General features: G+C 39.9%; 1 protein-coding gene across 1 annotated transcript; it reads right to left on the bottom strand.

The window, feature by feature from the left end:
- Positions 1-73: 73 nt before the first annotated feature.
- slc1a5 (solute carrier family 1 member 5) lies at positions 74-9,862 on the bottom strand. The gene is made up of 8 exons (XM_061046554.1): positions 9,206-9,862; positions 5,090-5,132; positions 4,906-4,974; positions 4,638-4,804; positions 4,267-4,500; positions 3,899-4,093; positions 3,647-3,781; positions 74-3,010 (listed from the first exon to the last, which is right to left on the bottom strand). The coding sequence occupies exons 1-8, from the start codon at positions 9,739-9,741 to the stop codon at positions 2,779-2,781; spliced, it is 1,611 nt and encodes a 536-aa protein (XP_060902537.1). The 5' UTR covers positions 9,742-9,862; the 3' UTR covers positions 74-2,778.
- Between the last annotated feature and the right edge of the window lie 6,102 nt (positions 9,863-15,964).

The raw sequence follows: 15,964 nt of genomic DNA, 5'->3' as shown, positions 1-15,964 counted from the left end.
AGCCACAAGCGCTTCTGACTTGGACTGCAGCGCTGCATCTAAGTCTTAAACAGAACAAAAAGTAATAGACATGTATAATAAAAAAGGCCTTTATTTTTTAAATCCTCTAGACAGTATATTCAGAGTGTAACCGAGTATGTTGAAACAGAGCCCCACTTTAATAACATTGTTACAGCTACCATATGCAGACGACACAGGCGACACAGACATACACACTATGATCAAACCAGACAGACATCCAAATGGTGAAAGATCTCAGAGGAATGTTGACATCTTGTACCAAAAAGGCATTCAGAGGAATCTGCAGCACTGCCGCCGTTTGGAGGATATTATTCACCCTTTTTGCATGGTCTCATAACATAAAACTGTAAAAGTGATTAAGCACACATTGATTTCATTTATTACCATCATGGGAAATAGTGCAGATCTAGCACAAAATAAAGATGGCAAAGAATACAAATTTGAATGCACTGAAAAGATAATAAATGTTCATGTATTTCTTTTGACCCCAGTTGTATGGTGGAGTTTGAAGCTTTAAACGTGATATGGATGGAAGATATAAACATTCTGTAGTGCAACTGTACCATTCATGTTACAATAAATGCATATGATGCATTTGAGAATAGGATCACTTTAAGATACAATCAATACAACTCATCACACACATTCTCCAGAGTGTGTGGTTTCCTAAACTAAAGAAAAATCACCAAATTGAAGCACCTGGCACCAAGAAGCCTACAGTAGACTCAGACCCAAAACATACAAATAAGCGCAAGACCCAAAATGAACATAGAAATAATAATAAAAAATTTTTAAAAAGCATTCACCAAGCAGTTAGCACATGAAGACTGAAAAAATGGAGTTGCTTACATGTTGAAACATTGGCTTGACAAAATCTTTGGATTCTGATTAGGGAAATAAATATGATTTACTACAAACATTAATCCGATAGGTCAACAATGACACAAGGCCTAAAGCCCATACAACTAGAATTTCATGATTCTGGCCTTCACAGCAAGAACATTAAACAGGTTTAAGTTGTAACAGTTTATACCCCACACATCACTTAGTAACACATCACTTTACACATGAAACAAGTCTCCTTGCTGCGACAGACTCTGCCTTTTAAACCCATCTGTGCTTTTTTTTTTTTTCTGTGATGCTGGGACCTACACAGTGTATCAACACGAGTCAAATATCTCCCTGGAAATGTCATTCAATTCTAACAGGAGTTCAACGGTGTCCTTTCTTTGTGCAGAGATGATGTGATTTTTTTGGTCTCAGAATATTAAGGAGCAGTCTTCAAGCCATAGTTAAACCTGAGGTTATGATCCACGTGAAGAGGCACAAACGCTGCGAGGTCAGTCTGTGTTCATGCATATTTTGAATCCCTGGGGAAAAGTTCCTTCATTCAGCCTTGGGATGTTATTGACATTAGAAAAGTGTGCTTTAGAGTATAAATACAATCTTGAGAACAGGTAACAACTATAATGCTATTTCTCATAATGAGGCATTGGCATGGAGTAACAGCAGATTCAATAACAGACTGATAAAAGCTCTAAAAAAACTGATATTTAGGAAGTATTGTTGTGCTTTTTTATCATAAGCCACATTTCGCTCAGGCCAAGGAGTCAGCACAAAGTCTGGGCCTCTTTTTAGGACTAAACGGTCTTCCAGTCTTTTGTTGTCTGAGTTTCTATCTAGGTCTAAAAACCAACAAAGACTTTGAAAATAGGCTGAGATGTCAAAAGCCAAACCTGGACTCCACGGATTAGAAATTTACAGCGCCGCAAAGCCCAACCAAGACCCTGGTTACAGGTGGAAGAATTGCTCTGAGTTCTATCAAAACTTAAGAGTCCCCGGGGAAAACTGTTCAGCCATACACACATCATCATAGCCAGTTTCATGCATACACAATATAATCAAACTAATGTCTGATCATATTGAAGATCTATAGTTCAAAAACATTAGATATAATGTGCATGAAAGTGCCCAAAATCATGTGTAATGACAATTTTTATCATCTGAAAAGATTGATTAAAAAATAAATTAACAAACATTTTGAAGTTTTTGGGTAATAGAGGGAAAATATGGAAATTTCTTGCTAACAGACCGAGCTCAGCAGCTCAAAGTAGGTCTTTGTAAAGTTTTAAATTCAGGAAATTAACAGGAAAACTGGCCGAATGGTGAAGACCAGAGCTTCACTTAATAAGATCTGATAGGATTGGAAGTGTACACACACAAGTAACAGAGTGCCACAGATGAATATGACCATATATCTTAAATTTCCTCAATATATTTCAATGCAACATCACTTCTGCTTGAAACCCATCCAACATTAATGGTTATTTTAACTGGTCTAGTCATCAACTGGACATCAAAGTGGATGTACACACACACACAGACGCACACAACACCATAAATTGAGTTTTTACATGATAAAACTCTGACATTAAAAATTGATGAGGACACACTTTGATTAAAGAGAGCAGCCTTTCAATGTTCTAATTCCTCAAAACGGAAGAAAAAGTTACTGCATAAAATATGGATTTTAATTGTCCCCCCCCCTCAGTTCTTATTGCCCTCATCACAGGAAAGCTTTGAAGAAAGATTGTTTGTTTGCACAGTTCTTAAAATGTCTATACTCATCTTCTCTCACAGACCCTTTCCGTCAGGGCTGAGAAAGAGGGTAAAAAAAGGTGGCCTGTACCTCAGGTTGTGGCTGATAGGAGTGTCAAATAAGTGAGAGGATTGTTGTTGATGTTGTCAGCAGCTGGATTACATGACAGACTCGGACAGGACTGTCTTTGGAGCGTCTGCACTGTCATGTCCACCTCGCTTCTCAATAAGGGGGGAGTGCTCAGGGGCAGCGGCTGATGGTTCCCCCTCCAGCCGGACGTCGCTCAGCTCTGTTTCTTCTTCTTGTTTTGAAGTGCGGTCCACGAAGAACTGCAGGAGCCCGGCTCCAAAGGCATCGCCCTCTACATTCAGCACTGTGCAGGTACGGTCACTGCGGGACAACAAATTTACATTTACTATTAAGATATTTAACAAACGTGTTAGTACTGATCTCAAAGAGTCATTGAGCAGTAAGATGTACACCCCGAGTCTCATAGCAGCAGTTTTATACTTGCACAGCAGCTGTAATAATCAAAGTAGAATGTTTAGAACACCAAGGTTAGCTTATGTTACTGAAATGTATCAACAGTTTCTGCACTTCCAACTTTTATCAGTAGCTTTAAAGAGAGTTCAGTGCCCTGAGGAGTACCTCTTAGGAGCACTTCTTTATCCAAAAATAATGCATGTTTTGTTAAAACCTTTGTAATTCAAGGCCTTTTTGGAAATGTTATTGGGAGAATTTACCACACAATATTCACATTCTCCAGCAATTTCACTGACAATAAAAAACACAATTTCATATCAATTCTGTGATAAAAAATAATAATAAAAAAACGTCAATATATCAGACATTTGATTTCACGATCACAAAGAGTCTGTTAAATCAGTGAAAGACTTCACTGCTAAGGTACTGCATATGGGTGGAAGTTAAGATGTCAGGGAAAATAGTAATTTTGGACTCAATAATTGGAAAATTACAATTACTGTGATGATCTATATCCATATTAAACACATAAATTGTACTCACACAAGCCAGTCAACAGCGAGGATGAGAGAGATGTCATTGGTTGGCAGACCTACTGCCTCCAGGATGATTGCGAGAGTCAACACACCTCCAGCAGGTATACCTGCAGCTCCTACACTGGAGGCTGTTGCTGTAACACTAAAACATTCAGAGGGAAGATGTCACAGTTCAAATCAAACATTGTACTTTTTGTTTTACAAAGTACCTAGACCAGTTGTGTAACTGCGGACGTGTTTCAGTAGCTAAGTGACTCACAGGATGGTAATGACTTGGATGAAGTTAAGGGAAACGTTGTTCAGCTGAGCGATGAAAACCGCAGCCACACACTGGAAGAGAGCGGCTCCGTCCATGTTGACTGTTGCTCCGATGGGAAGGATGAAGCGGCTGATGTGCTTGGATACGCCGTTATTTTTCTCCACGCACTTCATCATCAGGGGCAGAGTGGCAGAGCTGAGAAACAGGGTAAAAGAAATATGTGAGCATATTGAAGTGAAAGGTATGCACATTTTTGTTTGCAGAGAGGAAAGTGTGTGATTTAGAACAGCCGAACCTCAGTATTTGATATTTAACAAGCAGGGAGAACAAACAATTGTGTAATCCGGGAGACTCAGAGAGTTGACTACCTGGAGCTCGTTCCGAAGGCTGTAGCCAGAGCAGTGAAAATCCCCCAGAGGAAGGTGTACGGGTTCTTCCTTGTAATAATGAAGTAGATAGCTGGCAGCACTAGAAAGCCGTGGACAGCATGTCCGATGATGCAACAGGCGATATATTTTCCCAGACTGGCAAACAGAGTGCCGACGTCCTCCATCTCCACGATCTTACCAGCTACAAGGAACATGATACCGAGAGGGGCATACCTGCAGAGAGACAGGAAGAGAACAGAGCATTACTGTAGATTATTATGATTCTAGAAAATAGCCTGCATTTAGCAGTTAGCTTCATACTGATTTTATTCCAAGCACACCTAACCAAGAAAATCACAAGCCTGTCTTACCACATGATCCAGGACACCAGCACCATGGTGGCCTCGTTGAAGGAGTTGAAAAACTTGATGAGGATCTCTCCTTCCTCTCCCAGCTTCCTTAAAGCAATGCCAAACACAATGGCAAACACTACCAGACCCAGAATGTTCATGCCGTCCTGGTCAACACCAAAGGGCACCTAGAGACACACACAAGCGCATGATATAAAAAGTCAGGACAAACAAAAACACAATACGTGGCATTTTTCAAGTGGATAACTGGGCAATTTATGTTACACACCTTCTCCACGGTGACATTCAGGATTCCATCGGTGCCATTTTTTGTCACCAGCTTGTAGCTAGTTGCATACTGGGGAGGAAAAAATAAAAAAGTTAATTTCATGGCGACATCACATCTAAATATGTCCTCTTCAATTTCAACTGATCATTTGGTAAAAATCATACAATCAAGCTGTAGTACTCACTGACTGAAAGGCGGCAGACACTAGATTAGAGGGGAAGATGTTCCTGTGGCGAGGAAGGGAAAAAAAACAATACTTTAAATTGCTGTTCTCAGTGAGTACAATGTGCCATTTAAAGAGATGTAGCTGTAACTGAAAGGGGAGAGATCACATATTTGGTATGTAATAAATAAGTCACTGCTCTTTGTTTGGTTCTTCCTTCATCTGCACACAGATCAACCCGACCACTTGTACGCATGAAGGGGCAAGGCGAGGACACATTCGTGGCAAAATAATTACGAAGAGTTGGGTTCTTACGTCTTGGAGGTCTGAACTTTCTTCACCACATAGAAGAGTTCAAATCAAATACCAAGCAGCTTTGGGTCACATTACTACGTCAAGCCTAACCAATAAAAAAATAAAATAAAGCAGTTATTCTATTCTATAGAAGTCTATCACAGGTTTTAATATAAAGACAACATCTATGCCTGCCGGGCATCAGATACAGTTCAAACATCACAAGGTCGATCAGGTGGCAATAACAGAGACTTTAATATTTTGTTTTCATTCCACCATTTCTTGTTGCTTAAAGGGACACTTCACCCATTTGCATTTAGCTTTGTATCATTAGAAACCTGGTAGTATTTTTGAATGGTCGTGCATCCGGCCCTCATTTTTCCCTGAGATGGGAAATCTTTGTAGTTCTGAGTCTGAAAAGGAGCTTCAAGTGACGCACAATGACGCTGTTGCGGTTAGCGGGGTGAAACTACAACGCTAGTTCCTCATATTGTCAACCACTGAAGCTACAGACCTGTTGGTCTGAGGCCAGAAATGATGGCCTCAGACCAACTTCAAAATGTATTTCACATTACTACTACATAAATGACCCAATGTCAATACAGATTCATGTTTCAACGGGTGAAGTATCCCTTTAATTTAATTCTCTACTAAAAAGATACACACACACACGTTGGTACATGTGTCAGGCTGCATGTTAAACCTCTAAAAGAACACATGAACCCAATGTTGCCTCTGATAGCCCTTTTACTCAGCTTTCTGTAATAGATTAACTTCTCAAGCTCTTTGCAACTATTCATTCCCTTTCAATGGAACCAGAACATCAGGATTAAACATCATGTGATTGTGTGGTAGGGCAGCATGCTACTGAATCACAGGCTGGTCGTGCAGCAAAGCCCTGAGACATATGGCTGTCACATTCTATGTGATATTCAAATGTGTATGAAACTAATCTTTTCGAGTGGTGCCTGGTAGGACTACAGATGAGAACATAAAGCAGTGTGTGACTTTAGTTTCATTATGAGACTCAGGATTTTTAAACAGTCTTAAAACAATGCTTTTTCCAAACTTTTAATCACAACCTGGTGAGAGTAATTTACATACACTAATACCGAGCTGAAACCTCAAAGTATCCTCTTCCACTTCTTTTTTTTTTTTTCCTGTGGGTACTACATTCCTGGCACAGGTACAAAACTAAACTCTAATGAGAGAAAACGACATCCTCTATTCATTTTTACAGGCATTCAAAACAGCAGCAACCACACTGGAAAAGTAACACTTCCTTCACTACTGCTCCTTGTGTTTTTTTTTACAAGCAATAGCACTTTGTAAAACACCTTTTTAGGAAAACAAATAAAGTTTCCAATCCTTAAATGTAGAATAGACATTTACTACATTTTTCTTTTCAGTTTAGTTTATGTGGGTTTTTTTTTTTTCTTTATGCAAATCAAAAGTAAAGAAGTAAGTAAGTAAAGAATACTTGATGAAAAGATTAAAGGTAAACGTGATCTCTGGCTCTGAAATCATCTTAAAACAAAGAACAATAACAATGTGATATGACAAAAATGCCCACATAGTTAGTATTTAACTCCATTAGTTGGGTGTGTTTTTCTTTTGTTGAGAGCAGCAGTGTCTTTCAGACACACACTGTTCTGACGTCTCCCCAGTCCATGAAGAGCAGGGAACACCTTGTGTTGGTCTACGTGGAATGACTAATGTTAAACTTCCTGCTAAATAACAATTGAACTGGCAGATCAAAAAATTGATGACAGTCTCACATTAGCTACCATGTTGTTAATATTTGAAAAGTAATTTCTCCCCATTAGCTCAAGGTAAATATTGTACATGGTCAATGAATCCACGAGTGACTCTTTCACTGACTGATAGCTGGAGCCTGTGAACGCTGAACCTGTATTACTGTTTGGAAAACCATAAACAGGAGATAAGGTATGTCAACAAGGATGTGTATGAGTGCCTTTAGTCTGAAAGTATACACATGTATCCTTGGGCTAATATGTTAGAAAGGAATTTAAGAGTGTGTGTCTGTGAACAACGACCTTTCTATTATCACACTTTGTTGAATAGCTCTTCGGTCAAAGTCTCAAGTTGTCTTTGTTGTCAAAACTATCCAGACACCGACTGAGCGGACACACTCCCGTGAGAGCCACGGGTTCTGCCTGCTGATGTCCTATTAGGATAATGTGTGTGTGTGTGTGTGTGTGTGTGTGTGCGTATGGGGGTGTGTGTCCTGCACAAGATAAATATTACTTTCCTGGTTGTTTCTTTTTTTAGCCTTCTTCTACAGCAGCCAGCCATAGTAGGTAAATCTAGGCAGCGGTACTAAGGTGTTGCATTCAGGAACACCAGTTAACTAAAGAATTGGAGAGTAGCACTGATTTTAAAAGTAACTCTGCTCTTTGATTCCCCATTTTATGATAGAGATGTCTTTTCCCCAACCCAAGACATGCCCAGAACGTCAAAATGCAACATGCTTAACCTGTTTAATGTTTCATTTTTAAATCAAACCATTTTCTTGCAAAATATAGACATTGTTATGCAAGAGACAAATCAGGGTAACAATGTTAATCCGCAAGGGTTGGGGGGGGGGGGGGGGGAGGGGGTTTGCTTATAAGGAGTTTGCTTATACTACATACAGGCCAATTTCCTATTTTTGGTAAAGGAAACATCTCTGACTCTTTCAGCTCTGACATTGCATAACAGTCTGAAGAGATGCATTTACAAAAGGTTGAGCCTGAATACAACTTTTTAGTGGACTTATCTCACGAATAAGCTGTTTGCTCAGATAAGCTACATCCATTTTTGGGGGGAAAAGACGTGACATGTAAAAAAAAAAAGACAAAAAAATGAAAACACAAACCCCATAGAGGCTATTTTGTAAAAAAAAAAAAAAAAAAAATGTTACTTAAAATACTTTCTTTTGACATCTGACTATTTCAGGGTCTGAGTCACAGTATTGCTTAGTCATGCTTAATTCTGTAGTCTGTGGATGAGGTGGCATACTTCTTGTGAATGTCCCATGAATGTGAAATGCTGATGAAAAAAAAAAAAGACATGCTGTTGGCTACTGTTTCCCAACCAGTATAATGTAAATGCTTTAGGGGTAAGAGGCTGAAAGGCAGCTTCCTCACATAGACATGTTTGACCACATTTCTCTCTACCACGTGTCTTCAAATTCTTTATAACGTTTTCCAGAGAAAACGCGAGTGGGGTCAATTCAAAATGAAAATATCCATAAAAACACCCACAGAGTGACATTAGAAGAGAAGACTGTGCTGGTTTTATTTATTTATTTATTTTTTACAAACGGGGCTGTTCCCAAAAGAAACTCAGGAGGGAAAAGTGTCACACAAGTTTAACTAGTTAGACTTCACGTGTCCATGTGGTAAAGTGTTAAATAAACCGTAGCCTACAAGTTATTTTAGACACTTTAATGTGTAAAGCCCATTGTTAGAACAGACCGTGGTCGTTTCATTGAGCTTCCCCGTGACAACTGGCACTCTGCCCGGGTGAGTTAACCCTCCGTGTGAATACAGCTGAGCTGATGCAACTGTGTATTGTCATTACAGCAACACACAGCAAGGGGTAAATTAAGCGACAGTTTTCATTTGGCTACCGTCCAATGTTTACCTTTAACAGTCATAAAACAAGGTTAAATTACTTTAATGTGTAAGTCAAGAGAGCTGTGTTTCTTTTTGATTGAGAGTCATTATGTGTTACTTAGCAACAAGTCTTGATCCCGCGTGAGGCGTTGACGATCTTTTAAACACGGAGATCTTACTACTTCTGAAGAAAAGAGGCAGTGTTGGAGGGGAGTTCACTCACCTGATTAAATCTAAAAAGGAGTCTATCACTTCTTTGGCTTCTGGTACTTCGTCATCGATTCCCTGCACCTTTGGTTTGACTATAGACACGGAGCCCGGCGTCAGGATGAAAGCCATCACAACCCCGATGGAAGACGCGATTAATGTTGTGACCAAGAAGAAAAGCATGGCCCAGCCACCAAGTTTGCCCAGGGCTTTCGGGTCTATGCTGGCCGCCCCCGACACCAGACTGCATACCACCAGAGGGATGATGATCATCTTCAGCAGCCGGATGAGCAGCTCACCGGGGAACCCGATGTAGATGATCTGGGTCCTGGTCAGCGCCACGTTGCGCACGCCGAGTCCGATAAAAACCCCGATGATGACCCCGGCCACGGTGAGAATCACCAGCAGGTTGGCCATCACTAACCTCTGCACCCTCTTTGACAGCGGCTCCGGGCTCTTCTTCAGGCAGGTCGGTCCGTTTGTCACCGGCTCATCGAGGTGAGCCTCGCCGTTGGATGCCTTCGCGTCCTCCATGTCAATCTTCTCAGCCATTGTGTTGCGTTGAAAGTTACCCTGAAAGTATCCTTGAAGGCGCAGATACTTCCTGAAAATACACGGATACTGGTGCCGGGGCAACTTTTTTTTTATTTTACGCTGCCAGCGTCCTCCACAGTCACGAACACTGCTGCTACACCGCGTTATGCTACTTATCTGTCCGAGAAGGCTGCTACCGTCCCCCGCCTTGTGACGTAGCAGCTGGGCGTGCCTGAGTGGGAAGTGTTCAGAAGTGATGGCTGATAATCATGCAGTTGTTTAGTCTGCGGATGTTTTTGTTTTTCAAAAAAATGAATTTAAGGCGCACTTAATGCAACGTTGCGTTCATTTCTAATTCAATATTATGTTCATCATATTAACTGTTTCAACAGGATTGTAGAAGTTAGGTATATTTCTTAAATATTGACTTAGGCTATAAAATTACGTCAAAATATAAACTCATATGAACAACAAACTAAAAGGTACACGTTTTTTGCTATATAGAATACATGGGCCTTGTTAAACTCCGATTTGAGATATGCTTTGTTCACTAGGCTATTTGATTATTTTCTGATTAAACTGGAGGTAAATCCATATTATTTGTTCTTACACAATGTAGGCTATTTCATTTAAGAGGATCTATGTCAAGGTAAAGTTGTTGCTCTGATTTCAGTTACATAATGTAATGAAAGGTTTTTGTCTGAAATGACTTAAGGCCATTAAGTATAAGCTCAAATGGTTGGGCCTATGCTTATGCAGGAACAATGTACTGTACATTATTTGAAAATACAACTTCAGTTGCCATATTTTAAAACATATATTGCTTTTGGTTAGATTTAAGTCTTTATTTTAAGCCTGGTAAAATAAAGGTTAAATAAAAATTTAAAAAAAATAAGTGGAATGGCATTTGTTTTTCCAAATCAACAACATAAATCCAGTTTATTTGGGTCAAGCATTCTGGCCCAAAACACTTTAAATATAAGACATGAGAAATAATGTCACACTGCCTCAAATACTCTCCTTAGTCAATCATCATGTCTTTCACTGCTGCACGACTTCTTCATCTTCATGCTCAGATAGAGAATATTGTCACAAGCACATAAACTAACATCCGCTAATGCCAAGTGTTCTGTGTATTTAATAAGCCGTACAGCTCTGACTTGACGTTCACGGATCTGAAACAAGTGACAAATATTGCACCATGCATTCAAAAGCTCCACAGTTCTTTAAACCACAAGTATGCAAATCATGTCACTGAGTTAGTATTTATAAAACCTTTAAATAGATTAAAGCTGATCAAAAAAAAAAAACGTTAAAAGAATAACAATCAGTGATTAGAGAGGCAGTGGAAGTGGTTGCATCAGAGGTAGAGGCTTTGGCTTCACATCTGTGGTACAGACGGCCACTGGGCTTTGATGAGACCCCCGTCCTCTGTGTGTTTATATTCTCTCCTCTAAGGAAACAATTCAACAAGGATACCATTATTGTTGTAGTTAAAACATCAAAGGGGATGCATAAGGAACCAAATGCACAGCAATAACATTAATCTAACACTTGTTTGAATGACAAAGAACAGTTGTTGATGGGCAGGGCTTTCATTCATGATTAAAATGTCTAAACTAATCAAAATGGAAATCGTAAAAATATACATTTTCTGTAACATCCCTTGATTTTTAGCGGTAAGTGTCCCAGTTTGATTTGGTTTCAAATTAGTAGAAATGTTAGATTCCTGGCCAGCGCCCTGCAGGTTCTGGCAAGGTGTGCCAAACTGTAATGAGAGACAGACTCTCGATTGTCTAAAATACTGAAGCCTAGAGTCTCATAGTTTAAATTCTGTGTGTAGGGGTCCAGGAAAGCCTGGGGTTAGCTTACACTCAAGCAACAACCCAAGCCCTTTTTAAACAGGGTCCCACTGGTCGAAATTTGTGGGAAAAGCACCTTTAACACCAAAGAGAACCCACAGGACCAGAGCTCGGGCTGGTAGGAAGCTGTCCTCTCAGTGCTCAGTTTGTTATCTCAAGCTCGTTCTTTGTTCCCTCTGACTGTGTGAACGATAGCAGGAATCGCTGTGATTCTGTGAAGAAGTGCATTACTCTGTGAGGAGGGACAACTTGAATAGCTGAGCCCGCAGACACATGAGAGCCAAGAGAGTTTTTCTAGAAAAGGCTACATCTATAAAAACACACAATGCACACACACACAATATGCACACATGCTGTGGAGAGGAGTTTTTGCTGTTACCATTTACAGTTAGACTGCTCTTATGAATGCAGACAGGATATGTATTCCTTTCTGTCCTTGGCAAAGGGTTTAGATATATTCTCCTTAATTTGTATACCTCATCTCAGGTTGTTAGTGTGTGTGTGTGTGTGTGTGTGTGTGTGTGTGTGTGTGTCAGTGTGTTTCTGTGGGGTGAGGGATTGATAGGTGTTTATATCCATGGGTTGGGTTGTGAGGTTTTTTTTTTTTGGATTATATTGTCATTAAAATGTGTCAATTTTTTAAAAATATATAATGCACATTCAGATACAAATAGGAGCATTCAGTGAAATATTTTTCTGCGGACACAAGCACACTTTGCCAGGGTTAACAGGTCTAATTTTTCGTTTAGATATTATCGATAACATGAGCTGCAGAGAGTGCCTCAATCTAAAGGACCACTTTGTTCACAGCATGTGGACACAATAACTGAAACACCTGAACAAGTGAGAGCTTTTTGTTAAAACCTATATACAGGTACAAACTTTCTTGTCCCACTGAGGATGAAATATAATCTATTTTGCTCAAATGTGGTTATGTTCAAAATCTACAAAACAAATTAAATGTGCTTTAGCCTCAGCTGCTGTATGTTTGGCGCTTATTAGCCATTGTTAGCCTGCTAGCTAAACAAAGAAGGAGGGAATTAAAAACCCCAATGTAACATCACCATGTCATGATGTTAATGATAAAATTATTGTATTACAATAGTTCTATGTCTGATACTACATGCATGTAGCCATAAAAATCACAATGTTAAAAAAAAAAAAATACTCGCTCTAAAATGCCAATTAAAGAGGTCATATTATGCCCTTTTTGGGGTTTGTATATTTAATCTATGTACCTACTTTTGTACGTTCACAATAGCTAAAGTTGGAAAAAAGTGTCTGTTTTCATGTACTGCCGCTCCATGCACCGGCTCGCTTCTGACTCTCTAAGGCTCTGAAGTGCCCACGTTCAGAGTCCCCACGTGTGCCAAGTCTGATCTGATTGGTCGGCCTGTCTTCTCTGCCGTAATTGGTCAGTCGCTCAGCCACTCTGGCTCCGAGGGCCGGGGAGCAAAAACATCTTAGCACCTTAGCACTACTGTGCTACCGCAGGCTACGGCATATCGTGGGCGTGCTACAGAAGTTAACGGGCATACAACATGAGCTGCTGGGCTTGCCACAACGAGCCAATGGGCTTAGATCAGTGATCTCACACTGACAAGACGTCACACTGACAAAATTTTTTTGAGGGGGGCTAGAACCGAGCGTTACATGTGGCTAATGCTGCAGCTAACGGGAGGAGGTAGGAGAAGCTGCGTTTCCGCGGACTTTGAATTTTTGCAAATAGATGTGCCCAAACATGCACAGGACACTTGGAAAACACACTAAAGAGCATATAAAACCAGAAAAAGCATAATATGGGCCCTTTAAAAGCTATTTAATTGGTTTTAACTCAGACAGCTTGTTCTGTGTTCTTAAGCTTCCCTTGTGGTTAATCACAAAGCCCAAGCTGTTCATTTACTGTCCACAGTGAACTATTTTAATTATATCGGGTCAGGTTACTGCTTGATAGTGTAGACTATCTGAATAACATCACGCAAGCACAAGTGACCTCTGAAAGTGGGACACGGAGAAAAGAACATGTCAGACAACAAAGCACAGCTGTCTCAGGTAGCTTAAAAAGCAACAGGTGAGATCAAGAGGAAACCTGATTCTACATCTCAATGTGACCATCTAGTCACTTACCTATTTCTATTTTTTATACAGCTGAGCCCAGGTGGAGTACAAAAAGGCTTTCACTGACTGTAAGTTTGTTTTTTTTTCATCTGCCAGAAGCAATGTATCTGGAGGACTTCTCTGAAAAACCAAGCTTTCAAGGAAGGAAAAGCCAAAAGGAATGTGTGTACATAAACGGCATGACAGCTGAGAGGCGCTGAGTCATGATGAGAGGGCTAAATCTTAAATTTAAAACAAATGTAGGAAAGAGGAAAGGAAGGCATGACAAGGCTGAGTAATACTCCCCCACATTCAATTATTTTGAATGGAATTCTGTAAGAACTGGATGAATATGAAGCTTTTGGCTTTACTTGTTGCAACTATTAGATGGATTGCTTTGAATTGCTACAAAAGTATTCATAGTCCCAAGAGGATTCATCTCACTGACTTTTGTGATTCCTGGTTATTCGTTTGGCAACACAGCAAGTTGAAATTAGCTTAACTTTCAGATGGGTTCCCAATGTAATTAGGTTCAAACAATGAAGTTCCCATCTGAATGAAATGCATTGTGATCCAATTATATTTTCTGGCCCAATAATCAAGTTCATTTGAATTATTCCCATACCTTGGTTAATGACCTTGTGCTAGGTGCTTAGCAACAAATAGCATGCTAAAACACTAAAATTAGCAGAGAAATTAGGTAAACAATTCAGCCCCTACTGTACCCATATGGAGCTTCACAGAGCTGCTGGCATGTCTTTCTTTTATGATACGCAATAAAACAATGAGTGAGAATACCAATATTCCACATATGTTGCTTTTATTTCCTTGTGTTTCCCCACAGATATGTGCATAGACTCAGATGCACTGCCCCTCTGTAGAACCAGAAGTGACGGTAAGGCCCCTAAACCCCCGTCTGATCTCCTAGAGCTTTATGTGACCAGGAGGGGCCTCCCGAAATTATTTACGGATTTACACTGTGTAATCACACTCACATGCCCTGCCTACCACTATCCTCCCGTGTCTGGTGTAGCCTGCCTGAATTATTCCAATAACTGTTGACTTCTGTAGGCACCTGATAGGCAATGGTGGGAAAATGCTCAACCCTAACTGTATTAACTTACTACACATTATCAATCACATTAATCATACTCTATACATGTAAATCATGTAAAGTCTTCCTAAGCTAATTTTTACAATTAAAAAAATTATCTCGCAGTCATATAATATTTTATAGAGTATATGGTGCAAACTGGAGAAGCAGTTGTGGTCTTTGTGAGAACAAACCATACATGCGACTTTCAGGGTTATAACTGTCCATCCATCTGTCCAATATCTGTACCATTCATACTTTGAGGGCCCAGCTGTCATTGGGTATTAAAATGTGTTTCAGAACGTGTATATTTGGGGATAAGCAATAATTACTACATTTACAGGTAGATTTATCTTGTGTCATATAAATGCATTAATATGTTTTCTTCAAGTTAATCAGTTTTTGAATGTCTCTGCTATAATTCTTCTACTGGCCTTCAGACCAAGCGCTTCATGTAGCTGTGGATCTTTTTTTTAATCATCCCCACACCCCATAACACATTTGTATGCGACCCTCCCCCATTCACAAACACAGACCTGCATTTCTGTTAATCATCCACACTCTACGTACGGCCACACAAGGGATCTATTTAAGACGCACCTTTATACCACACCATGTGTTGGAAAGCTGTTTTTATGCCCCACATATTTGAGCTTCAAATATTTAACCGACTCCTCCCCACTTTTTTCACACCGCCATTTCCCTTTGGCTTGTTTGCTCTGAGGCTCGGTCCAAAATGCTGACAGAGTATTTCCCCTCATAGCTTATGGTGCATTGGTGCTTGGAATAGGTATTCCCCTCATTTATGCACAAATGTTTTTGTTTCTTTGTTTGGAGAACAGGATGAGCTACACATTCTAGCTGAGCTGCTCAGCTAGTGAGATGGCAGAGAGGACATGCAGTCTTAAGATCATGGAAGTATTTGTAGTGTTCAGTTCTCCATCACACCTGGACTCAGATCGACTGCTTTTGGTTAGACAGGGTAGACAGGTAGACCTTGTGCAACATTAATTTTTTCTAGCCGAGTTTGCACTGAAAGCAACCAATTTGTCTGCATTGGCGTCGCCCTACCATTAAGTCTCTTATTGCCTTGAATTTAGATTTATTTTTAAATACACCAACATCAACAAGGTTGATTTAGTAAACAGCAGATCACAGTGTTCTTTGCATGGATGATTCTGTGAAAAGG

Source organism: Labrus mixtus, chromosome 9 (genome assembly GCF_963584025.1).
Source record: "Labrus mixtus chromosome 9, fLabMix1.1, whole genome shotgun sequence".
Classification (NCBI taxonomy): domain Eukaryota; kingdom Metazoa; phylum Chordata; class Actinopteri; order Labriformes; family Labridae; genus Labrus; species Labrus mixtus.
This window is presented reverse-complemented; position numbering and strand designations above follow the sequence as displayed.

Bases quoted from the DNA above. Each gene is read 5' to 3' on its own strand.
- slc1a5 (XM_061046554.1), bottom strand. From the start codon at position 9,741: ATGGCTGAGAAGATTGACATGGAGGACGCGAAGGCATCCAACGGCGAG. The intron at 4,975-5,089 runs GTGAGTACTACA...TTTCCTCCCCAG, and splicing joins TGTCTGCCGCCTTTCAGTCA to TATGCAACTAGCTACAAGCT. The intron at 3,011-3,646 runs GTGAGTACAATT...GTTGTCCCGCAG, and splicing joins CTCGCTGTTGACTGGCTTGT to TGACCGTACCTGCACAGTGC.